This window comes from Stegostoma tigrinum, chromosome 16, assembly GCF_030684315.1.
Source record: "Stegostoma tigrinum isolate sSteTig4 chromosome 16, sSteTig4.hap1, whole genome shotgun sequence".
NCBI classification, from domain to species: Eukaryota; Metazoa; Chordata; class Chondrichthyes; order Orectolobiformes; family Stegostomatidae; genus Stegostoma; species Stegostoma tigrinum.
Window position 1 is genome coordinate 38,788,307 of NC_081369.1, and position 26,802 is coordinate 38,815,108.

Genomic DNA, 26,802 nt, shown 5'->3' on the forward strand with positions numbered 1-26,802 from the left:
AAAAGTTTAAATAAAATCATATCATTCTAAAATTGTCTAGACTTCAAATAAACAGCCATACGAAATCACTTTCTGGAGATTGAGCCATACAACCTAATTGCATCAAATCACAAAGTTAATTCTGGGGTCCTGCCTGAAATATTTCAATTAAGCATTGATCTGCCATAAATACTACAGCACTAACTGTAATGAAGGCCTACCTTTCAGAGAGGTCACTAGATTCTAATCCATCTGCAACATCATCCTTTATAGAACACGAAGCTTTGTTGCAGTCAATTTGATCTACTATACGAAAAGTGAAAAAAAGTGACAGGATGGGTAGTCAATGACCACAGAACAGAATTAAATCAGCACAAACTATTTTCCCATTATGGATCTGGTCATGAAGAAACAATCATGTATTTGTTAACAATAAGGTTATATATCCACTCTCTTTAATCATAATAACCTAAACATAGTAATACTTTCCCTCTTTTAGTGATATCTTAAAACCACAGCAGCCAGCTTGTAGCCTTGGATCCTGTTCATATTTAAGGCAGGGAGATGTCTTTTTCCTAGGCTACAACGTTCACTAAAACTGTAGTACCTGATGACAAAAACTTTAATTTTAAAATTAGTTTCTTAAATGCAATGAAGGAAGGAAGGAAATCTCTCAAATAGTTATACTTAAAGCTATTCTTGAGACAATTCACTTCTTGGCACAAATGTTTGGAAAAGACTAACAATGTCACAGAATTTAAAGAAAATAATTCCATTCGCCAAATTCCTCATTACATCACACCTGCCAAACGTGTGCCTTTTCCCCATTTCCCTGCACATCACTTCTATCCAAATGTGCCCTATGTGCTCTTGAATGCTTCAACTGAACCTGCCTCCACCACATTTCCAGGCAGTGCATTCTATACCTTAACTATTCGCTGCTTGTAGTTCTTTTTTCCCCTCACATCACTCTTGCTTCTTTTGCAAATCACTTTAAATCTAAATCCTCTAACTCTTTCTCTCTTATGAGCAGGAGAAAGCTTCTCTCTAAACACTCTGGTCCAGCCCTCTCACAATTTTGAAAACCTCTGTCTCAGCTTACTTTTCTCCAAGGAGAACAGTCCAAACTTCTTCAACTTATCCTCATAAGTGAAGCTTCTCTTTCCCGGATTAGTCTAATACAGCCAGCGTTTTAGAAATCCATACTGACTCTCCCTACTTATACTTCTCCTTTTAACAGTTCACTAACTTTGGCCGGTATTGTAGACCCTACCACCTCAGTTTTACAGCATTTTAGTAGTATTTTTGTTCCTGGCACACAACAATCACTTCTCATTTCTTAGTTATCCTAAAACAGACTCTGTCACAGATATCACATTATTAATAAGAGAAACTATTTTTATGTTTTTTTTTAAATAGGGCTCCAATAAGTTTAAAATTCACAAGACATGAGATGTATTAAGTTTGCATTTTCCAATGAATTACTGGAACTCTATATTGAATGACCACATTTCTGACAATAGGAAGCGACATTTCCAGTTTAATAATAAAGCTGAACGATCACAACACTATTGATTTGCCCTCTCTTCAAAATAGCTAGAATCCATCTTACCCGAAAAGCAGGATCTCAATACTGCAGCAGTCCCAACACCTGCAAAGAACTATTACCTAAGAATGAGGGTCTTTAAGTTTTCCACCTCTGACGACACCCACTACTGCATTACAAAAATTCAGCTTCAATTGTACAGTGCCCCATTTATACAATTACAAAACTGACATTATAACATGCATCTCACCTTTTGAATTTAATACATGCATAGCATCCTGTAACTGAGCCTTTTCCCAACAGCACTCAGTACTGTCAGGATCTATATGCAAAAACATATCTTTGCTTAGCAGATATTCTGAATTATCCACATCTACTGGCTGTGAAGTTACTCCACTGTATGTACAAGGCTGAGAGTCAGATGACCACAGTGATACTGGAACTGGCTGAAGTTTACAGATTGGACCACTCTCACCATTTTCAGCACCTGTTCCATTTTGAGGTGGGATAGATAATACGTTTCCTACGATTTTCTTTATCGCTGAATCATTAGTCTTGATGTGTGGGCATGGCATCTCATTCAGTGCAACGTTCTGATTTGAATGCACATCCAAGATGTAACTGTGTCCTTCTGGACACCCCCATACTGCTCCAACTACTCCACGATATTCGGCAGATAAGACACTCTGTACATTTGGTAGGGACCCACAGCTGCTGCCATGTCGGTGAGCCCAAGTGACCAAAACTTGCAAACATTGTGGGCTTGCATTTACTACACCATCATTTAGCATCCATTTAAAATAATCTAAAAATAAAAGAAATGGTAAGACAATTTACAACAGAATGAAACTAGGAACAGATTTCAATGCACTATCTTTAATAATCATGGTACATCGAACTAAATGTTCAAACATCAATCTAATTGAACAAACAAAATGGATATTCCTCCGTAAGATGAAGATGTCAGGAAGTATAAGAAAATTACAATTCATTCAGATTTCATTCTCAATGTGTATTAGTTATTGCAAGGTTAATTAATTACCTCATTGTAAAAGCTCCCCTCAGATAGCAGTGATCATAACATGATTTAATTTAACATTCAGTTTGAAGGAGAGGAATGTTTCTAAGATTAGTGGTTTATACTTAAACAAGGCAGTTATAAGGGAATGAAAGCTGAGCTAAAATGAAGTGGGACACTAAGTTAAGGGAGAGGTCAGTAGAGTTATTGAAGATGATATTCAGGAGATCTGTCAGAATACTCAGAAAAGTTACATTCTATTGGGAAAGAATTATTCCAAGTGAAGGACTAGCCATAGTTTCAAACTGAAAGAAAAGGCATAAAGTTCCACAAAAACGAGAGGCTGGTCAGAAGATTGGACAAAATTTAAGAACAGCACTAAGTATGAATAAAGTATTAGTAAGGGAGAAGACAGCTAGGAAAATAAAAAGACAGCAAAAGTTTCTCCAAATACATAAAAAGGGAAAGAGTAAACAAGATTTGTGTCGATTTTCTAGAGAATCAGTGTGGGGAAATTAAACCTGCAAAATAGGAAAATAGCATATGAATTTGAACAGATCGAGTAATTGGAAGCCTATGACCAGCAGTGTACCACAGCGATCAGTGTTGGGAACCTTTATGTTGTGTTCATTAACGACTTGAATGTGACCGTGGAAGGTTTGATTACTAAGTTTGCAGATGACATGAAAATTGATAGCATTGTTGACGGTGAGGAGGATGGCCTCAGGCTACAAGCCCATACTGATCACCTGGTAAAGTGAGCAGGGCTTGGCAGACGGAATTTAATCCCGATAAATGCGAGGTGATGTATTTTGGGAGGTCTAATAAAGAGAGAATATACATAATGAATGGAAGGCCCCTAGGGAGTACTGAGGAACAAAAGGACCTTGGTGTACAAGTCCATAGATCCCTGAAGGTGTCAACACAGGTAAATGAGGGGGGCTGAAGGTGGCACATTGGATGCTTGCCTTCATTAACTTGGATGTAAAATATATGAGCAAGGAAGTCTTGTTACAAGGTTAAATCACTGGTTAATAAAATGTGAGGCTGGATGAACACAGCAGGCCAAGCAGCATCTTGTGCTCCTGAGATGCTGCTTGGCCTGCTGTGTTCATCCAGCCTCACATTTTATTATCTTGGAATTCTCCAGCATCTGCAGTTCCCATTATCTCTGATACTAAATCACTGGTTAGTCCACAGTTCTAATACTGACGAAGGATGTGCAGTTCTGGTAACCACAATATTGCAAGGATGAGATTGCACTGGAGAGGGAGCAAAGGATATTCACCAGAATGTTGCCCGGGCTGAAAAGTCTCAGTTATGAGGACTGACTGGATAAGCTGGGTTTGTTTTCCTTGGAGCAGAGGAGGCTGAGGGAGATCTGATTAAGGTATACAAAATTATCAGAGGCATAAACACAGTAGATCGTGGGAATCTCTTTCCCACAACACACAGTTCTCAGAAGGTATATGTTAAAGGTGAGGTACAAGTGTTTAGAGGAATTCTGTGAAAAATTCTGTTTCATCCAGAGTGGTAGAAATATGCTGCCTGAGAGGCTGGAGGAGGCAGGTACTCTTGAATATTTAAGGAACATATGGATGTGTACTTGTATCGCTAGAGCATAGGAAGCTATGGACCAAGTGCAGATGAATGAGATTAGTGTAGTTTGGTGTTTGCTGGTTAGCATAGACATGGTGGATCAAAGGGCCTGTTTCTATGCTGTTTGTCTCTGAGATATTTTTAGTCTGTCTTCACCCATACATGACATAAATAACATGTCAGAAAAAACTGTGTATCAGAATATCAAAAAGAGGAATTTAAAACAATTACAATCACTAGAGAAAAGTTGCCAAGAAAATTATTAGAACTGAAATCTGACAAATCCTTGGCTGTAGTCCTGAACTGCTGCAGTCCTTGGGGTGCAATAAGTTGATAACCTATGCAAAATTATCCATGTTTCTCTGAGCCTACCCTGCGCTAGAAATCCTTAGTATAAGTAAATCAATTCCTGCGACCTTGGCAGGCAGTAACTGTTTAACTTTATTTCCATCAGCCAGGCTGGCACTTTGCCTTACAAGTTGCAATCATTTTTTTTCACATCCTAACAACCAGAGACACAAAATGTCTCTTACTGTCTCTAAAGATGCCAGCTAAGCTGACTGTTTCTAGCAGTTTTTGTTTTATTTGATTATTTCCAGCATCCACAGAATCTTACTTTTATTTGCAGTCTGCCCTAAGTTGTTTACATAAATTAATTCTGAGTACATCTAGCGGTGGGAACAAGGATTGAAAGAGAAGACAATATCATCTCTTGATTAAAAATGACAGGAAATTATTTATTTTTGCTAAAAGCCTCAAATGTAGCTTGTGGGATGTTTGAAACATTAATTAAAAAACGGAAAAATCCAGAACATCTCTGTAATCATGTTAACATTCAAGAAAAGCTGGGGAGAACCATAGCAAATGCTTTTTCAAGCCTGGTTGGGGAGGGGAAGGGATGGAGACAGTGATGGCGCAAATTGTGAAGAAACATTCAACTATTTAAGAATTCTTGCCCCGAGTAATATAGTAATATAATAAACGTACAAGTAGTTTTATCATTTGGAAATGCATTTTCCAACACTTGCAAGACAGAATCACAAGTATAACTTATTCAAATTTCAATCGGGTAGCTACAGAGAACCTATATCTTTTAGTTGGGGAAATACAGAACCACATTGTATAACTTTAAATTTAATGTTACGCCATTCAAGAATTAAATGTGAAATCACTGTTTAAAAATCAAGATATTTGGAATCTTGCACTAAAAGACAATAAATGCTGACTGACTTGATACTTTCAATTTTGAGGCTGATGGACGTTTGATACTTAATGGTGCCTAGGGATGTTGGGACATTGCACTGTAAAGAGTCTTTTTTTAAATGAATGATTTCTGAAGAAGGGTCCCAACCTGAAACGTCAACTTTCCTGCTCCTCTGATGCTGCCTGTGTTCCTCCAGCCCCACACTGTGTTATCTTTAACTCCAGCATCTGCAGTTCTTGCTAGCTCTTTATAAATGCAAGCTGTTGTTGTTCAAATGTAAATAGTTTTACATCCAGTAAGCTGAATTAGAGTTGATACCATGATTCACTCACCAGAGATAGAACTGTCTAACGGTGATTGCGAAAGTGACTGCATTGATGATAACTTTGTGGTTGCAGCACATCTACAACGATAAAATAAAACAGAAGCATTATATCCAATTGAGATTGAAACAACAGATATTACTCCTGTAAAATTGAAAGATATAGAAAAACTAGCTTGCAGAATAGGAATACCTGTTTACATCACAGATAGACGTTCCTCTACCACTCTGCCATAGTTTGCAGTTCAACTGTCATGGCAAACCCCAGTTCAGTCTGCAAAATGAATAGCCCCACAATTGCTGGAGGATAACTGGCTACCTAGTGTAAACATTATAACTTGGTACTGTACATTCAAGGTTGGGGGGTAAGAAATACTTTCCGTTGGCGACATTATGCTGCAATATAATGTTATATTTGTCCATTTTACTGCAATCTAAATATAATCTAAATAACAACTTGCATTTACAGAATGCTATTAACAAAGATACCATTTCAAGCTGTTTCACAGAAGGGAAACAAAAGTTTAATTGAAAAACTAGTTTTGAGGTAAAATTTGAAAAAGAAAGAGAATCAGTGCTGATGGTGAAATGAATGATCTGGGGATAGAGTGATATAAAAAGAAAAAAGAATACACAAAGGGGGTCACATGTAAAACAGAGGGTGGAGAATGTTGTTGACACAGATTGAGGCAAAACAACAAAGGATTTTATAACTGAGGATAAGGATTTTGAATTCAATGTATTGGAGATCAGGGAGTCAATTGTACGACATGATGACAGGACAGACCCGCCAATTACATCATAATTCAGACGAGGAGGGACATGTTTTACTGTTATCATCAACCATCAGAATCGCAAAATACAATTGAGCATAATGATATCAAACTGAGGTTCTATACACTGTTTCAGGCAAATAGAAAAGATTCCATAGCAATATTCACGTGTTCAACTCACTGTCTGGACCAACACTTGTCTGTCAACTATTAAAACAACTAGTTGAGCATTTAATTCTTAGCTGCTTGAACAACTGCATTAAGCACAAATTAGTTTCTAAGTTGCCCTGCATTGTAACAGTTCAAAAATATTTTGTTGGTTGTAAAATGCTATGGAACATGCCAAGGTCATGAAAAGCACCAAGAGAACTCTCGATCTCTTTAATTCAGGTCATGGAATCATTTACATCCATTTTAGATGGAGCAATGGGTTAACATAACTGAAAGATGGTGCTCACACCTGTGCAGCATTCTCTCAGTACTGCACTGAAGCGTCAACTGAGATTATATGCCAGTTTCTGTGAGCCTGCTAGCCTAGGCACAGTGGCAAGATTACTACTACTGAATCGGGCTGAAATTAGAAAAAAATGCTTCCTGTGCGAATCCCTGGAGAATCCCTACTCTAAATAACTCTCATTCTCCTTGTGGCCAATTGCTCGAGGCAGTTCTTAAAGGTTTGTTTTTAAATCAAATTCTAAAATTAATTAGTAAACTTTTGCACTTTGGAAGTCTAGCCACACTATGTTCTATGGCTTTTTACAGCTCACTTATGTAACATATTGGCATGGATAGAATATCGGCTAACTAACAGGGAACAGAGAAATGACACATAATGTAATCAGTGATGTGCCACAGGGATCACTGCTGCAGTTCAACTTTTCACAATTTACACTAATGACTGAGGTAATAGAACTGAAGGTACAGTTTCTAAATTTGATGATACAACAATACATGGGAAAGTAAGTTGGGAAGAGAACGTGGGGAGGCTATAAAAGGATATAAGTAGGCTTGGTGAACAAACTTAGCAAATGGTGTGTAATAAGGAAACATGTGAAACTGTCCATTTCAGTGGGAAGAATAAAAAGGAAGCAAAATATTTACATGGTGAGAGATTGCAGAGGGACCTGGATGTCAAAGTGCATATACAGCACACAATTAGTATGCAGGTGCAGCAAGTAATTACAAAAGCTAATAGAATTTTATCATTTGCTGCATGAGAAATTGAATACTAAAGCTAGGAGGTACATTTCCGCAATATAGAGCATTGTGGTAGTATTAGTCATTTTATTTAAAGAAGCACATAAATGCATTGGAAGCAGTTTAACAGAATAATACCTGGAAAGGATGAATGTGGACTTCACCAGTTTCAAAATCTCCCCTTCCCCCACTGCATCCCTAAACCAGCCCAGTTCATCCCCTCCCCCCACTGCACCACACAACCAGCCCAGCTCTTCCCCCCCACCCACTGCATCCCAAAACCAGTCCAACCTGTCTCTGCCTCCCTAACCGGTTCTTCCTCTCACCCATCCCTTCCTCCCACCCCAAGCCGCACCCCCAGCTACCTACTAACCTCATCCCACCTCCTTGACCTGTCCGTCTTCCCTGGACTGACCTATCCCCTCCCTACCTCCCCACCCACACCTTCTCCACCTATCTTCTTTACTCTCCATCTTCGGTCCGCCTCCCCCTCTCTCCCTATTTATTCCAGTTCCCTCCCCCCATCCCCCTCTCTGATGAAGGGTCTAGGCCCGAAACGTCAGCTTTTGTGCTCCTGAGATGCTGCTTGGCCTGCTGTGTTCATCCAGCCTCACATTTTATTATCTTGGAATCTCCAGCATCTGCAGTTCCCATTATCCCTGGAAAGGATGAGTTGTTTTATAAGAGGTTGAACAGGCTATGTTTGTATCCACTAGAGCTCAAAAGTGTAATAGGTGATGTAACTGTAATGCATAGATTCTAAGGGGTCTTTATAGGGTTGCTGTGGAAAAAATGTTTCTTATTTGAAATAATCTAGAACCAGTGGTCAGCATTTCAAAATAAAACATCATTCATTTAAGACAGAGATGAGAATATTTTTCTCTCAAAGAGATAAGAGTCTTTGAAACTCTCTCCCTCAACAGGCAGTGGAAACAGGGGACCTGAACATTTTTAAGACGGTAGAAGATATCAGAAGTAGATAGGTTAGATGCTAGGGAATGAAAGCTTATCAGGGGTAGATAAGAAGATGGAATGAACACATCATTCATGATATTATTGGAAGATGGAGTAGACTTGAGGGGCCAAGAGGCCACTCTGGCTCCTTACTCATATATTCATAATGATTCTTCCAGGACATGGAGAAGGCTGTTCAAGTATGACTTTCCCTTCAGAATCTATCTCAAAGAACCAATGCAAAGGAAAATACAAACTGTTGTGCTGCTAGCATATCTTGTGTGGATAAGCAAGGACAATAACATCAAGGATTCAATTTTTCAATAGTTCTCCAAGATATTGTACAATATCAAACCAGACAGATTTATTTGTCATCTACAGATCATCAGACTTGATGAAAAGATGATTTAGTGTTGCTAAATAATATTCCTGGATAATTTTGATCTTGCATTTATGCTTTGAATACAAAAAGGGACTTTGTTTTATTGCATTTATAGTAAACAATATAGTAAATTTGGTAACATTAGACAGTAGAGCACACAATAATCGTTCAATCTGAGACTTGAAATACCTGCTAGACTCTTGTCCACGTTGTACAGAAGCTACTGGTGAACTATTCACTCTTTGAATGTAGTTTCTCAAGATACTCCGACATTTGTAAAACTGAGCATGACACTTCCTGCAGATATACTGCGGCAAAGACGGATCCTGCCTTACCACAACACCGACCAGTTTCTGAAAATCAGTACAGAAAGTCTGCTGTGCTCTGCGCTGCCTCTCTGGATTTGCCTCGAGCAAAGGAACTTTTGCAAAAACATTACGTAGACTCCTAGAGGAAAACCTTCCATGACAGAGACGGCAGTAGCTTGTGGTCGCAACAAGAGGTGTAGCTAATGAGAAACAGGATACAAGTATACAAGTGAGCATATATTCTTCTGGGAATCAAATATTCAAGTTCCTTTTAAACATTTTATAACACTACAGTTAGCATAAAACCCCCATTAAATTTAGCATGCTCTCATTTGTTGTTACTCTAAGGAAATCTCATTAAAATTGTGAGTTCTTTCAAATTAAAACACTTAGCATTTATTTGTGAAGATATATTAATTAAAGTAAAACAAGGACAATTGATCTTGCCAGCAGTGACTGAAAACTGACACAGCACATCAAGAGTGGTTGGATAAAAGTAACCTTGACGAATCCGTAATGACATCAAAATAGCAATATCTTTCACCAACAGTAGGAATGAAAATATGGTAAGAACTTGGAACTTGCTACCAAAAAAAGTTGTTGAAACAAATTGTATAATATCTAAAGGAAAACTATGCACATTAGCAAGAAATAAATATGTGATGACATCGGTAAACTTTACAAGAAAATTTGACAGGAGGCTTAAGAGGAGCATCAAAATTGGCATGAACTAGTTGGCTGAACGTCCTGTTTCTGAGCTATATATCTGTATAATATTGTGAGATATATGAATGATTCAATTGTACCTATCCTTGCTACAAGGTCAGATTGATACGCCAGTTGATTAAAAGGAAATGTATGGATCTTAAACTATCAAATATTTGTGTAATCTTTGCATGAAACTGAATATAATCATGTCATTTGCTTATTAGTTGGCAATGATTTTCAGGGCTCATTATTTTAATGAATAATCTCCAAAAAATATTTTAGAGACTATGAAGCATTATTGAAGCTTTCCTAAAACAGAATTTTAAGTTATACACAGAATTCAATTATTTAGCTATTGTTTACATTTTCACAAGTGTTTTGTTGATCCTATTTATTTTAGATTCAGCTTTAGCATTATAAAGCTATCATTTTCAAATACACAATACAATGCGTACCTCAAAAATCAGTTTTCAGTATGATTAAATTTAAACTAAAGATATCTTGTATTCAATGACAATTTTTGTAAATCCTTTGGCTTAATGTGTAAGATATTGCCCCATGCTTAATTTACATATTCTTGGTAGTACAACACATAAATGTAAATGACTTAAATTGGAAAAACTGAGTAACACTCAAAAATCAAAAGAACACATAATTCATTTTCAAAGCAGTCAGCATACAATTAGAAAAGATGTTGAAGACATACAGAAGATAAGTGTAATTTAAAATATGTCAGGTATCAAATTTATTCACAGAATGCATAACTTTAGGAGATGCGCGGTCAAGTGAAGAACAGAATATTTTAACTGAATTAATTATACAATTCCAATGAGAAACTAGAACTGTTCAGCTTCTCCAACCTTTATCCCTGCTCTAAAAGGTGTACTGAAATGAGACCTTGAGTGGGTGTTCATGTGCGCAAATCTTGCAAACAAATTGAAAAAGCTACTTTTGAAAACGTACAATGGATCCTTAGAGAGAAGGAAAGATAGAAAAATAGAAGATATCAGCAGAAGCAGGTCATTCGACTCCTTGAGCCTACTCCACCATTCAATAATGATCAAACTCAATAACCCAATACCACCCTCCCACATATCCCTTGGCCCTTTAGTCACCAGTGCTATACCTAGTTTCTTATGCAAAACACAATGTTATGACTTCAACCACTTACTGTTGTAGTGAATTCCACAAATTCACCAATCTCTAGGTGAACAAATCTCTCTTAATTGTGAAGATATATTAATTAGAAGTAAAACAAAGACAACTGATCTTGCCAGCAGTGATTGAAAACTGGCACAGAACATCAAGAGTGGTTAAATAAAGGATCTCAGTTAATTCCTATTGATATCAAAATGGGAATATCTTTCATCAAAAATAGGAATGAAAATATGGTAAGAACCTGGAACTTCCTACCAAAAGAAGTGGTTGAAACAAACTGTATAATGATAGGGGGAAAGTAACTAAGTACATGAGCATAAAGTGAATAGGCTGTATGAATAGTCCTAAAAGGTTTACCCCTTAAACTAGAAACCCTGGTTCTAGACTCCAGAATCGGGAACATCCCTCATGGACTGGTCCTGTTAGAATTTTATAGGTTTAGATAAGAACCCCTCATTCTTTTAAACTGCAGTGAATACAATCTTAACCAACTCAGTCACTTTCATACATCAGTCCTATCATCCCAGGAATCAATCTGGTAAACCTTCATTGCACTCATTCTATGACATGAATATCCTTTCTCAAATAAGGAAACTGAATTTTGAAAATAATGCACACAGGTGTGGCTTCACCAATACCCATAATCATTGCAGCAAAATTTCATTGATCCTGTACTTGAATCCTCTTGCTATGAAAGCCAAATTACAGTTGCCTTCTTTACTGTCTGCTGTAGCTGCAAGTTTACTTTCAAAGACTGGTACACGAGGACCCCCAGGTCTTATTGAACATTCCCCCAACTGAATTAACAGCTGTTCAAATAATAATCTGCCCCCATGATTTTTGCTACCAAAGTGGATAATCTTGCATTTATCCACATTATACTACATCTGCCATGCATTTTCCCACTTACTCAGCCTGTCCAAATCACAATGCGACAACTCCGTGTCCCCTTCACAGCTCATCTTTCCTCCCAGCTTTATGTCAACTTTTGAGATATTACGTTTAGCTTCCTCATCTAAATCATTAACACATATTGTGAATAGCCACGAAAGAGAAATAGAGTACAAAAGCAAGTAAATTATATCAAACCCTTTATAAACTGACTGAATAAGTGGCTGCAGAGTGGGCATCACACTTTTGAAAAGGCTTTGAAGCCTTAGAGAAGTACAAAGGAAATTTATGGACTAGTTTCAGGGATGAGCAATTTCAGTTACGTGCAAAGGCTAGAGACTGTTCTTACAGCACAGAAAGTTAAAGGGAGGTTTAGTAGTACATAAAATTGAGAGATTTTGATACAATAAATGAGAAATCGTTTCCACAAGCAGGAGGGTTGGAAATCAGAGGAAGCAGTTTAAAATCATTGCCAGAAGAACTAAAAAAGGTTTGAAGAAAATTCTTTTAAGCAGTGAGTTACGGTTATCTAGTCTTAGAGGTGGTGATACACAATCTTAAGAGATGGTGAAACACATCGAAGTGTAACGTGCTCAAAAAGGGGAGAAGGTGCAGTATAATGAGAAAAGAACAAGTGTCTAATTGGTTACTGTTTCAAAGAACAGTCAAGGGCACATTCAGTTTGAATGCCCCCTGTTCTGTATGATTCTCTTAGTGATACAGTTTCATACTGCCTTATACTAAATAGCAAGCTATTTTACTACGCCTACCTGAACTTAAAATTATCAAAGTCATTCTTTATAAATAAGTTCTGTCAGTCACACAACTTCTTTCAGCTCAGGCTCTGTTTCATTCCAGCTATTTATGAAATTTGGATCATCGCATTTCAGGAAAAGCAACACCAATGATTTAGAATATATTGACCTCCTCACACAACAGTATATTTCAAAATGCATGACAGGGAGAAAGGTGAACATATGTATGAAATTAGGAACTTAAAAAGGTTAAAAGATATGATTTTTTTTAACCACTGCCTTTGCTTGTGGTTTTCAAACTTTTTTGTACAAGTGTCCTCACATACATGGGCATATGGGGTGGCCCGGTAGCTCAGTGGTTAGCACTGCAGCCTCACAGCGCCAGGGACCCGGGTTTGATTCCAGCCTCGGGTAACTGTCTGTGCGGAGTTTGCACATTCTCCCCGTATCTCTGTGGGTTTTCTCCAGGTGCTCCGGTTTCCTCCCACAGTCCAAAGATGTGCAGGCTAGGTGGATTGGCCATGCTAAATTGCCCGTAGTTTGTTTGTTATACAATAGAAATGTTATGGAAGTAGTTTTAATAGATCCATAAAAATGACAAACTCTTGAGATTCTCTCAAGTGACTCCTGTCCAGCAAGGAAGATTAGTTTGAAACCCTCCTAGTGTGACCGACAAACAATATCCAGCTGAAGAACGTCACCAAAATCATTCTGGTTAGTGTCATAAATATTTACAGTCCTGCTGAAAAGATTAAGGTTTTTGCATTTATGCATCAGGCTAAATTATCCCATTATCATTGAACATCAGACAGAATTTTTTTCTAATTTGTTTATGGGACTGAACGTTGCTGGCTAGGGGAGTATTTATCTCCTATCCATAATTTCTCAGGAATGGAGGTCTTACTCGGTTATTTCACAAGGCAGTAAAGAGTCAACCACAAGACAGTCACATGTAAGACAGACCAGGTGGGATGGCAGATTTCTTTCCCTTAAGGCCATTAATCAACCAGAGCTTTTTTTTGGTTTCCCCCCACAATTGATAATGGGTAGTCATTAGGCTAACATTTAATTCTAGATTTTTTTTCCATTGAATTTATATTTCACCATTTGCCATGGAAATTGAATTCATATCCTCAGTATATTAGCTTGTGGTCCTGGATTTCTTGTTCTGTGACACTACCATTATGCTACCGCCTCCACCTCAATTTTAAATTAATAGGACCTATTATTCTCATGCATTTCTTCTAATTTCCTTCTGTAGTTTCAGTGGCAGCCTCGTTTTCTATGGCATTTCAAATGTTCATCTAAATAGTTCTTAGATGTTGTAATGGTTCCCACTTCTACCACCCTTTGAGACAGTGAATTCTAAATACTCACTCTCAGAGTGAAATTTTGTTCTATTTCCCCTCAAAATCTCTTGCTCCTTACCTCAATTCCACGGGCCCTAGTATATGTCCCCATCTCGTCAGGGAAAAGTGTTTGTTCCTATTGACCGTATCTATACCCTTCATACTTTTGTAGACCACAATCAGATCTCTCTTCAATCTTTTCTGCTCTAAAGCAAATAACCCAACCTATCGAATCTCATTTCCAGCTGAAACATTCCAGCTTTGACAGCAGCCTGGTGAATCCCTTCTGCAACCTCTCTGGTTGTATTGCATCCCTCCTATACTGTGATGACCAAAACCAAAACAGTACTCTAGCTATGGTTTAACTAACAGTTTTTACAATTCCAGCATAACCTCCCAGCCTACGTTCAATGCCTTGGCTAATGAAGACAAGTATTCCATTCACCTTCTTAACCACCTTGTCTACCTGTCCTTCAAGGATCCATGTATATGTACATTAAGGTTCCACTGATCCTTAGTACTGGCCAGGATCCTATCTGTCATCATGTACACCCTTGCCTTGTTTGTCCTTCCAAAATGCATAACTTTTATTTTTAAGGATTAAGCCACATCGGCCTCTGTTCTGCCCATCTGATTAGACAGCATCTTTGGGTAGACTCAAGGTCACACATCATGGAAGCAGACCCTTTGCTCCACCCAGTCCACACTGACCATTTTCCCCAAACTTAACTCGTCCCATGTGCCTGCTGTTGGTCCTTATCCCTTTCTTATTCATGAACTTATCCAAATGTCTTTTAAATGTTGTAACTGTATCTGCATCCATCATTTTCTCTGGCAGTTCATTCCACACACAAACCACTGTCAGAAAATTTGCCCTTCATGTGCCTTTTAAGTCTGTCTCCTCTCACCCTAAAATTATGCCCCCTTGTTTTGACCTCCCCCAACCTAGGGAAAAGACCCTTGTCATTCACCTTATCTATGTCACTCATGATTTTATAAACCTGACTCCCCTTCTGTTTTTAAATTCTATCCTTATGGCCTCCGACAAGGAACCTTCAAAGATATTAGACATCCATTTTGCAGTAATTGATTCCTTATCAATAGTGCACTACTTCCTACACAATTCTGATGAAGGGTCATTGGAATCAAAGCATTATCTGTTTTTTTACCCCTCTAATAGATGCTACCAGACCAGTGTTTCTCCATCATGGTTTCCGTCCCTTGTGCCTTTCCTTGACTATATACGCTCTACTCTCCAGGTGACTTGATTTTGCTTTTACATCAGCCTGTGCATTACTCCCTATTTCACCTCCACTCTATTATCATACACCTACCAAATTAGTTTAAGCCCCCACTGTTAGTATTGGCAAACCTCCCCGAAAGAAGCTGGTCCCACTACCATACAGATGTAAACTGTCTGGACTTGGCAGGTACTACCTTCCTCAAAATGGAACCAGTGATTCAGGAATTTAAAGCACTCCCTCTGTACCAACTCTTCGGCCAAGTATTCATCTGCTCTATCTGCCTATTCCTATGCTTACTAACACGTGGCAAGGAGTAATCCAAAGATTACAACTTTTAAGGACCTGCTTTTCAGTGTGCTACATAGCTCCCTAAATTCTTGCTGCCTATGGTCACTAGTATCAATATGAACCACAAAGTCTAAATGTTTACTTCCCCCTTCAGAAGGCCCTGCAGCCAGTGATATTTTTGACCCTGGCTACTGGAATGCAGCACTATCCTGGAGTTATGTCTGTAGCCAGAGAAATACTTGTCTGTACCTCTCACTATCAAGTCTCCTACAGCTACTGCTCTTCCTCTTGACATACCAAATGAAACATCAAATGAATATGTATATAGACATAAAATTTTTAAAAATGTGATTGTCAGCCAGCAAAGAAAGCACATTTCTGTAACAATATTTCCTGTTATCCAAGTTGGACTAATGGGTCTCTTTCCGTGCTGTAGATTTCTATGACTCCATCATCTGGATGTGTAAATCAACAGGAAAGGTTTAAAGGGTATGAGCCAAATGCTGGCAAATGGGACTAGACTAATTTAGTACATCTGGCTGACATGGAAGAGTTGGACTGAAGGGTCTGTTTCCATGCTGTACATCTCAATGACTCTAAATAAAGGGTTCTGTTTAAAATAAAACTCAGAAGATCTGGAAAAAAGAAAATTCTAGACATTTCAAATCAATAATGACCATGCTGGGATATCAGCAGGCCTTAATCAGAAAACAGAAACTCGGGTCCATGTTTAAGCAGTGTTAACATTGGCGTTGAACAGATGTTGCCATCCAAGCCTATATTTCATAAAACAAAAGGAGGTCCAGTAAAAACAGACCCATCATAGGTACCACTCTGGCAGCTGAAAGACTTAACAGTTTGATTCTTTCTCAATTAATAAATCAGATTTCAATGCTTGGATAGGAGCAACTTTGAACAACCTTGAACCCGCAATTCACTTTCCATTCCTTTTAGAGAAATTATTCTGATATATTAGGTGCAAAAGTCAATGTTTAGAAACTTTTGAGAACTAGTCCTGCATTTAATAAATGATAAACTGAACTTTTTGAGAAAATAAAATTAATTATATAGTGTTGGAAGCTTGACTAAAAGGGGATACTAAAGGTTTCAGAAGGCCAAATGACTGTCCATGTTGTTGTTTTTGAATTTTTCAGTGTTAGCAATGTAGTTAGAGGGTGATTTATAAGGTATGTAGATCACCCCTTTTTATAACACGGTTTTTACAATTCAACAGAATGTAGTTTTGAGAGCTCTGACAGAAAAGCGGATGACCTTAAACCCCTAAAACTCTAAACTTGTATCAAGGCTCTTTTCCAGAGGTAAAACAGAAACGTCGTAGGGTAATTAATTCCCTTAATTCTGAAACTAATTTAGTAGATCGCGCCTATTTGGTACATTGCGGACATCACTAACATTCAACTTTCGAAGTCTGGCTATGATTGCTCTCTAAGCCAATGTGGACAGAACAGAGCTCAAAAATCCAATGGGATAAAGCATTAGAAAAGTAACAAGTTTAGGCAGGCAGCCTTGTAGGGATCACAGGATTTGCCTCCTTTTTCTTGAAAGTGTGCTACCAGATTCGGCTGACAGTGCCTGTAGTTAATATCTCATCAGACGGTCGGTGCCTCTAACAATGTTGCACTAACCCCAGAGTAAACCCGAGCTCCTGGAGTAAAGGGGAGTTGTTCACTCACTCACTGAGCGGGTGTTAACTGAGTCAAGGTGAGGACAAGCTTTGGATAATCCCAGACCAAAGAGTTGCAGCTTTTTAAAGGGCGACGAGAGACGGTCATTAAAAGCCGGCCCAGACCGGACAGGCCGGGGGCAGTGACCTGACTCCACAGCGACCTCAGGCCCGGGGGCCTCGTCTCCCCGCGGCAGAACTCCGGACTCGGACTGAGGCCCCGGCCGCTCGGAGCGTATCCACCGCTGCCGCTGAGCCTCGGACAGCCTTTTCATTTTCTGCGCCATTGACACCGACACGAAACGGCCGTGTTTGTTCCGCTTCATTTCTTCACAAAAGCAAAGTTTAAAAAAAACCGTCACCCAGGTAAACGGTAAACAACCGGAAACGGGGTGGAAAGGGATCGGGCAGGAATGACCCGCCGGACTGCACATCCCCACCGAAAGAACAGTTCCGGCCTGAGAAATCTGGGAGTTATGAATCGATTTAATCAAAAGACTGGTCCCACTCATGCCCGATACATTTGAGCACCTTGTTTAACATTAAAATCTCATTTTACATCCAAGTTAACATTCATTTCTCACAGCAAACGTGCCCAGTGAAGTATATACATATTTTTAAAAAAGTGTTTCTACATTCCTCCTGTTCCCACCGATTAATGTACACAGTGAACATGGTAAAGAAACCTCCAATGGTTTGAGGAAGCGGCGATATTCAGTACCGTCCTTTCAAATTAAGGATGTTATTTCCGCCGCCCCCCAACCACCAAGATGCTGAAACAGGTGAAGTTGTTTTCTGGAAGGTTTCGGTGACGTCGGAGAAGTCAGGCCTGTGGTCGCCCTGGTTACGGTCGGTTCCGGTTCCGGTTCGAGCACGTGGGTCTGGCAATGCGGCCGCTGACGGACGAGGAGACCCGGCTCCTGTTTGAGAAACTCTCCAAATAGTGAGGCTGGCGCTGGCGCTGGCGTCGTACCCGGGTATCCCGGTGCTGCGCGGAATAGCTGTGTTGGCTTTGGGTCCCACTCTCGGTGCCTGCTACTGGCTAAACCCAGAGAGGCTCCCTGTTGGGGCTAGTCTTCCTTCCATGCTAATATGGATATCACAGTGTGGAGCTGGAGGGGCACAACAGGTCAGACAGCAGAGGAGCAGGAAAGCTGACATTTCGGGAAGGGACCCTTCCTCTGATACTGAGATAATGGGAACTGCAGATGCTGGAGAATCCAAGATAATAAAATGTGAGGCTGGATGAACACAGCAGGCCAAGCAGCATCTCAGGAGTACAAAAGCTGACGTTTCGGGCCTAGACCCTTCATCAGAGAGCTCTCTGAAGGGTCTAGGTCCGAAACGTCAGCTTTTGTGCTCCTGAGATGCTGCTTGGCCCGCTGTGTTCATCCAGCTTCTCACTTTGTTATCTTCCTCTGATGCTGTCTGGTCTGCTGTCTTCCTCCAGCTCCACACTGTGTTATCTCTGACTGCAGCATCTACAGTTCTTACTGTCTCCTAGTAAATATAGTTTTTCTCTACACGCACACATCACGCTGCAGTCATGTCCAATTCTGAATCACTTTTGGAGTCTTAACAACGTGACTCAGAGTTTGGGCTCAGGACAGACGGGTTGTGAACAAGGCAAAATCAAAATAATTTATCAGGCTTAGACTTCAATATGACACCGTTTATTATACTTTCATACTAAATTTGGCTGTAGGTAAATCTAGACTTAAAAGGCTCTGATCTTGTAGTTACATTACATAAGCATTAATTTACTTGATGTGTTCATGTGCTCCCAAGCGTCATTGTGCGGTGGTACTTTCTGTTTTAACCTTCCCTGCTTTGTGCTATCTGTATTCAATGATGTACAGTTCTTTGATATTATCAGGTTGCTGTAAGGTCATGTAGCTCTAAGGCAAAATAAACTTGCACTTACAGTTTATGCACTTCTGGTTAATGACATATTTATTGTAGGGGATTTTTTTTAGTTAGAACATGCACATTGTTTGGGTACTGTAGAGTTATTTGTGCTGTATCTCACTGTGGTATCTGATCTAGGAATAATTAATTTTGAAAGTCTTGAAACAAAAAAGTTCCCTTCCCAATGTTGCTGGAAAATCCTGCCTGTATGCCAGATGTAATTTATTTCTAATGTATTGTGTTTCTAAATTGGAAGCACTGAGCCTTGAATTAAATACTTAAGTGTAGTATTGTTTGGGTTGGAATTCGTGTGTGCTTTTCTAAATCTTTCCCAATTTAAGGATTATTAAGAGTTTTCTTTGGCATGATTCCTTTGGTCCTCAATTGCTTGTAATCATGAGGAGCTCTTGGTCATTTAGTCACTTCACTGGGCAACTACATTTCTGTACGGAGTGTTTGTTATCATGTGATCATCTTTGGTATTTAAAAAAGTGTGGAAAATTTCAGAAGATCAGGCAACACTTGTGGGGAGCAATAAAGTTAAAGTTTCAGGTCAAGTGATGTTTCATCAGATTTTTGAAGCCTGACCAACTGAATTTTTATTTTGGATTTCCTACATCTGTATTATATTGCTTTTATGTTAATCCTCTAAGTACTATTTGTTGAATTGAACACTGAATTTGGGACACAAAAGTAAAAAAGCATTTTAAGCTCTGCCCTTATTTTGTTTGACTAATTTTAGCATTGGAGAGAATATAAAGTTACTGGTGGATCGGCCTGATGGAACCTACTGCTTCCGCTTACACAATGATCGTGTTTATTATGTAAGGTAAGCAAGGCAACAAATTTTTAATCCTACACCCTGGTTTTGAGCAAGGCAGTGATTTCACCTGACGTAGACTGAAGGTTGTGCAAGTGTGGGAATATCCTTTTTAGTATGAAGGAAAGATGAAAGAATTTGTGTGTTTTTGCTGAAGACCAGAACGAACAGCTGTGAACGTATACTACATATTAACTATGATTAAGTGTTTCAAAGTTTATTTGTATGGCACTATCTGGAAGGGGCACTGTTATGGAATATCGAATTCGATTTAGCTGCAATTTGTTTTACTGTCTCTTGTAGTGAGAAAATCCTGAAGTTGGCAACAAATATTTCTCGAGATAAACTTGTTTCATTCGGAACCTGCTTTGGAAAATTCACTAAGACTTTAAAATTTCGACTTCACATTACAGCACTTGACTATCTTGCTCCCTATGCCAAGGTAGGTGATGTTGTTTTCAATGAACCGGTAGATGCATCATTGTAAATTTAGCGTTGTTTTATTATGGGCAAGGTTGGCTCTGTATTACCTAAATATTAGAATGTGCCTTCAACCTTACCTTGTGTAACATTCTAAAATATTCAGATGTATGAGATAATTTACTTTTTAAAATTTCAGTACAAAGTGTGGGTGAAACCAGGAACAGAACAATCTTTCCTTTATGGAAACCATATACTGAAATCTGGTTTGGGCCGAATTACCGAAAATACATCCCAGTACCAAGGTGTAGTGGTTTATTCAATGGCAGATGTTCCATTGGTAAGTGAAAGGACTGTTTGCTGTTTATTAATTGGTGAGACCTAACCATTCTGCTAGTGAGGGTGAATTAGACAGAAGTGATCTTTTGAGGCACAGTGGGAAGCAGCCGTGTTTCTGCAACAGAAGTTCTGGATTTTAAACTGGATTGGTGATAGTTTGCTGGACAGGCTGTGTGAACTAGATTGGAATCAATAGCACGTGGTTTGATCCCTGTTTGATTGGGGTGATTTGAAGTTTGCCTTCATGACCTCCACTGAGGTTGTGTCACTGTGGGTCAGACATGCCTTTGAATACAGAGCTTAAGAAGAATCCAGACAAATTCTGACCATGATATACCAAGGTTCACTTTATTTTCACAGACGTAATTACATTTAACATTAATTTTCTAACGTTTAATTTTCAATCTAAAATAAGGCACGTTATCTCTGTTATGAGTTGGCTTCGTTACAGCTGCCCTATCCACATGAACCTAAAACAATTTTTGTTGGTATAATTTATCCCTTCAGGTTAAAACGGACAGTGTAAAATAATTTTCTTAGTGTTGTTACATCATGGGGTAGCAAGCCAAACCAAACTTGTCTCACTCTCACTGGATTCATAACAGAGTGAACTTAAAAACATTCAATGACCCAAAAATTGCTCAGGTGTTTCATGTTGGCATTATAAATAATAGATCACATATACCAAAGTGTGATTTAAACACAAATTAACAATTTCTTCTTAAGTATGCAACTCTAGCAGAACACACGAACTATGAAACATTCTAATTAATGTCTACGATCTGAGCCCAATATTCTTTGATCAATAACCTCCACTTTCCCACTGACCATATCTTACTTGAATTCCAAAGTCAGAGGTCGTGGGTGAATGCAACAGCTTCAATAGTCTTCCATAATTATTCAGCCACTTCATACAGACTCGGTTCCTCTTCTCAGAGCATTCAACTAGTTAAAAACAGGATTGCAATCAGAGAGCAAAACAAAAGCATCTTCTGAAAGCTTTCAAAACATAAAACTGCCTGCTGCTCAAAACCTAATCAACCAGTTCAGTTTTAGTTTTCTCTTTTTTTTCCTTCAACATTTTCTGTAGTAGATCCTTTCTTGACTGACCAACATCCAGCCAGCTGCCAACCTGACCATTGCAATATCTCCGTGCCAAATTGTCTGTAGTGCCATTTGTGCAGTAATTAATCTGCATTATCTTTCCAGGCCAATACCTCATAATAAAATCTCTTTGTACTCTCTTTTTTTAATCAAACAAAAGCTCCTAGTCAAAGGTCAATTCTCAATTTCAACTCTCATTTCCAAATGAAAAATCGTAAAAATAAAATAAAAAATAGTGATGGCCTCAACAGTGTTTATTACTAATATTTGCAGTGAAATTATCTTCAAAGCTGCATTATGAATCCAAATGTTGTTTGTTGTTTATCCTTGGTTCTGGCTTTTTAAATGCCATCAGGATTCTGATGAACTAAGCCATAGTTAAATTATTTAACGCACGGCTTTTAAAATGTTTTTTGACTTATTTTTGAAGGGCTTTGGAGTTGCTGCAAAATCAACACAGGATTGCCGGAAAGTAGACCCTATGGCAATTGTTGTATTTCACCAGGCTGATGTTGGCGAGTATATTCGGAATGAGGACACTCTGACATAACTCATCTTGTCAATCATATTAAAAGACTGATGTTCTCAAACTGAGAACACTATTAACATGGATTGCTCTTTACTAACCATGTTCCTTTGACATCTTCACAAGGCAATGCACAACACCCAATTGTGGTGGGGAACTTAAGTGAATTTATCAAGCTTTTCTGTAACATTATCCTTGCAAGGTGATATCATCTGCAAACATAGCAACTTATTAGTTCAGAATTGTAACAGTTGTACACTAGGGCACTTTCTTGTGAAAATGTTGCTGGTGTTTGATTCTGTTTCTTTGGTTTTAAATTATATTGAAGTTTCAGGCAATGGAATAATTTAATAGATCTGACTTTTGAAAATCCCCAAATCCAACTTGTTTAACTGTGAAGAATGGTTGTCTCCGCATGAGTTTCATTCATGGATAATTTGCATATTTCACTTGGAGGGTATTGAAAACCATTTTGTTATATTTAAATAATTGTTATTAAAAAAGAAAACTGCTCACTACTTGCTACCAGATTATTTATCTGTAAATTGTTAACTATTATATATCACCTGCTTTCTTGTTTTTACAATGTAGTTCTAAGTTCAGTTGATTAAAGGAACTAATTAAATTTAGTCCAATCCAGAGAAGTAGGTTAACTGGACTTTTAATATATTTTCTGCTGGGGTACTGTGGTGGAAACGAAGCTTTGCTATTCGCAGAGATATTACCCAAGCTGAGGATGGTTTAAGATGTACAGGATTCTCCAGTTTGCCTGACAGAACCACAAACCAATTCACTACTTGTCAATCAAAGCTGCATTTGTACCCAGTCCTTTGGCTCCAGTTTGTCTGCAACCATTGCTAAAGCCACAGCTATGCAAACCATGAGTATCATAAAGGGTTCCAATTTACTTTCAAACCAGACAGCAGTCCCAACCATCCCTGCTTTTAAAACCATTCTTAACTCATTTACATCCATAACTTTAAAAATTGCAAATAAAAAGACATATTCTTCATAGGAAATTGTTGTCAGCATTGATAATGAGTGTTGCAAATATAAACTTGTAATACTGTAATTGAAGCCCTCTGCTAACAGCAGTGCCTCGTACCCTCCCTCGACCTCTTCATCTCCAACTGCCGTTGAGACATTAACCGCCTCAACCTCTCCACCCATCTCACCCACTCCAACCTCTCCCCCGCAGAACGGGCAGCCCTCCGCTCCAACCCCAACCTCACCATCAAACCCGCAGACAAGGGTGGCGCAGTGGTAGTATGGCGCACTGACCTCTACGTCGCCGAGGCCAGACGCCAACTCTCCGACACCACCTCCTACCGCCTCCTCGATCATGACCCCACACCCGAGCACCAAACCATCATCTCCAACACCATTCACGACCTCATCACCTCAGGGGACCTCCCACCCACAGCCTCCAACCTCATTGTTCCCCAACCCCGCACGGCCCGTTTCTATCTCTTTCCCAAAATCCACAAACCTGCCTGCCCTGGTCGACCTATCGTCTCAGCCTGCTCCTGCCCCACCGAACTCATCTCCACCTATCTGGACTCCATTTTCTCCCCTTTGGTCCAGGAACTCCCCACCTACGTCCGTGACACCACCCACGCCCTCCACCTCCTCCAGGACTTCCAATTCCCTGGCCCCCAACACCTCATATTCACCATGGACGTCCAGTCCCTGTACACCTGCATTCCGCATGGAGATGGCCTCAAGGCCCTCCGCTTCTTCCTGTCCCGCAGGCCCGACCAGTCCCCCTCCACTGACACACTCATCCGCCTAGCTGAACTCGTCCTCACACTCAACAACTTCTCTTTTGACTCCTCCCACTTCCTACAGACTAAGGGGGTGGCCATGGGCCCCAGCTATGCCTGCCTCTTTGTAGGTTACGTGGAACAGTCCCTCTTCCGCACCTACACAGGCCCCAAACCCCACCTCTTCCTCCGGTACATTGATGACTGTATCGGCGCCGCCTCTTGCTCCCCAGAGGAGCTCGAACAGTTCATCCACTTCACCAACACCTTCCACCCCAACCTTCAGTTCACCTGGGCCATCTCCAGCACATCCCTCACCTTCCTGGACCTCTCAGTCTCCATCTCAGGCAACCAGCTTGTAACTGATGTCCATTTCAAGCCCACCGACACCCACAGCTACCTAGAATACACCTCCTCCCACCCACCCTCCTGCAAAAATTCCATCCCCTATTCCCAATTCCTCCGCCTCCGCCGCATCTGCTCCCATGATAAGACGTTCCACTCCTGCACATCCCAGATGTCCAAGTTCTTTAAGGACCGCAACTTTCCCCCCACAGTGATCGAGAACGCCCTTGACCGCGTCTCCCGTATTTCCCGCAACACATCCCTCACACCCTGCCCCTGCCACAACCGCCCTAAGAGGATCCCCCTCGTTCTCACACACCACTCTACCAACCTCCGGATACAACGCATCATCCTCCGACACTTCCGCCATTTACAATCCGACCCCACCACCCAAGACATTTTTCCATCCCCTCCCCTGTCTGCTTTCCGGAGAGACCACTCTCTCCGTGACTCCCTTGTTCGCTCCACACTGCCCTCCAACCCCACCACACCCGGCACCTTCCCCTGCAACCGCAGGAAATGCTACACTTGTCCCCACACCTCCTCCCTCACCCCTATCCCAGGCCCCAAGATGACATTCCACATTAAGCAGAGGTTCACCTGCACATCTGCCAATGTGGTATACTGCATCCACTGTACCCGGTGCGGCTTCCTCTACATTGGGGAAACCAAGCGGAGGCTTGGGGACCGCTTTGCAGAACACCTCCGCTCAGTTCGCAACAAACAACTGCACCTCCCAGACGCAAACCATTTCCACTCCCCCTCCCATTCTCTAGATGACATGTCCATCATGGGCCTCCTGCAGTGCCACAATGATGCCACCCGAAGTTTGCAGGAACAGCAACTCATATTCCGCCTGGGAACCCTGCAGCCATATGGTATCAATGTGGACTTCACCAGTTTCAAAATCTCCCCTTCCCCTACTGCATCCCTAAACCAGCCCAGTTCGCCCCCTCCCCCCACTGCACCACACAACCAGCCCAGCTCTTCCCCCCCACCCACTGCATCCCAAAACCAGTCCAACCTGTCTCTGCCTCCCTAACCAGTTCTTCCTCTCACCCATCCCTTCCTCCCACCCCAAGCCGCACCCCCAGCTACCTACTAACCTCATCCCACCACCTCGACCTGTCCGTCTTCCCTGGACTGACCTATCCCCTCCCTACCTCCCCACCTATACTCTCTCCACCTATCTTCTTTACTCTCCATCTTCGGTCCGCCTCCCCCTCTCTCCCTTTTTATTCCAGTTCCCTCTCCCCATCCCCCTCTCTGATGAAGGGTCTAGGACCGAAACGTCAGCTTTTGTGCTCCTGAGATGCTGCTTGGCCTGCTGTGTTCATCCAGCCTCACATTTTATTATCTAGCAGTGCTGCAGTGTTCAATTTTGCATGTAACAGTTTTTTAAACTGTTACTGCTGAAACGTCTGTGCTCAACTGTTTTCTTTCCACAGTTCTGTCAGTTTTGTTATTTAATACAAAACAGCTCCTCTTTCTCATTCAGCTTTTCTTCTGTCCTGGCCTGCTGTCCCGCTTTTCTCTCTCTCGCTCTCTCCAGCTATCCGCTCGCCCAGCTCCACCTACCCTGCCCTGCCTCCACCTGCACCCCTACCAACTTCAGCATAAATGCCAGTTTCTCTAAGCTACTGACAGTTCTGCAGAAGTGTTACTGGACTTAACTGCTTTCTTCCCACAAATGCTGCCAGACCTGCTGGGTTTCTGCAGCAATTTCTGTTTTTGTTATTAAATACAATTTGCTGTTATATAAATTTTAGATCTATGTGTACTGCTGGTGAATCTTTTCAAATGCTGATGTTCACATTTATAATGAGCACAGCTTTGAGCCCATCACATTTTATTGGTACACTCTTACCAATAAGGCACTCCAGCAACATCTCTTGCAAAGGTTCTGTCATTATAATGCACAATATTGTATTATGACTGGTGGCCATGCCTTCGGTTGCCTTGACCTTAAGCTCTGTAGCCTCCTAACTACCATCAATTTTGAAGATACTGCTTAAAATCTTGTCCTTTGATCAAGTGCTTGGTCACTTGCACTAGAATTTCATCATATTGTTTAGTGGCAAATTTTGCTAGTTCCAAATAATCTTACGGGATAAGTTTTTAATGATAAATGTGGATCTGAATTTGTACTAAATTAAACAATATAATCTTTAAATGGGGAATTAATCTTCGAAGATTATCTCTCAAACATTTCAAAACC

The 26,802-nt window shown here is 40.2% G+C and overlaps 2 protein-coding genes across 3 annotated transcripts in view; one reads left to right on the forward strand and one right to left on the reverse strand.

Annotated features, from left to right (window-relative positions):
- znf276 (zinc finger protein 276) overlaps positions 1 to 17,773 on the reverse strand; it is a 31,325-nt gene extending 13,552 nt beyond the window's left edge. Inside the window, exons 1-5 of one of the 2 annotated variants that reach the window (XM_048547007.2) lie at positions 17,370 to 17,773; positions 9,164 to 9,482; positions 5,679 to 5,749; positions 1,776 to 2,330; positions 201 to 282 (exon numbers count right to left, since the gene is read on the reverse strand). In XM_048547007.2, the coding sequence (XP_048402964.1) occupies positions 201 to 282; positions 1,776 to 2,330; positions 5,679 to 5,749; positions 9,164 to 9,482; positions 17,370 to 17,685 (1,343 nt within the window). In that variant the 5' untranslated portion in view covers positions 17,686 to 17,773. Of the gene's footprint in view, positions 1 to 200; positions 286 to 1,775; positions 2,331 to 5,678; positions 5,750 to 9,163; positions 9,483 to 17,369 lie in introns of both variants that reach the window. The other variant, XM_048547006.2, reaches the window with a different exon arrangement.
- Positions 17,774 to 18,183: 410 nt separating this feature from the next.
- Positions 18,184 to 22,994, forward strand: nip7 (NIP7 nucleolar pre-rRNA processing protein). Its single transcript, XM_048547008.1, has 5 exons — positions 18,184 to 18,302; positions 20,010 to 20,096; positions 20,391 to 20,529; positions 20,707 to 20,847; positions 22,381 to 22,994. Exons 1-5 carry the CDS (start codon positions 18,247 to 18,249, stop codon positions 22,498 to 22,500), a joined length of 543 nt encoding a protein of 180 aa, XP_048402965.1. The 5' UTR covers positions 18,184 to 18,246; the 3' UTR covers positions 22,501 to 22,994.
- Positions 22,995 to 26,802: the final 3,808 nt, after the last annotated feature.

Bases quoted from the DNA above. Each gene is read 5' to 3' on its own strand.
- nip7 (XM_048547008.1), top strand. From the start codon at position 18,247: ATGCGGCCGCTGACGGACGAGGAGACCCGGCTCCTGTTTGAGAAACTC. The intron at 20,097-20,390 runs GTAAGCAAGGCA...TGTCTCTTGTAG, and splicing joins GATCGTGTTTATTATGTAAG to TGAGAAAATCCTGAAGTTGG. The intron at 20,530-20,706 runs GTAGGTGATGTT...TTAAAATTTCAG, and splicing joins ATCTTGCTCCCTATGCCAAG to TACAAAGTGTGGGTGAAACC.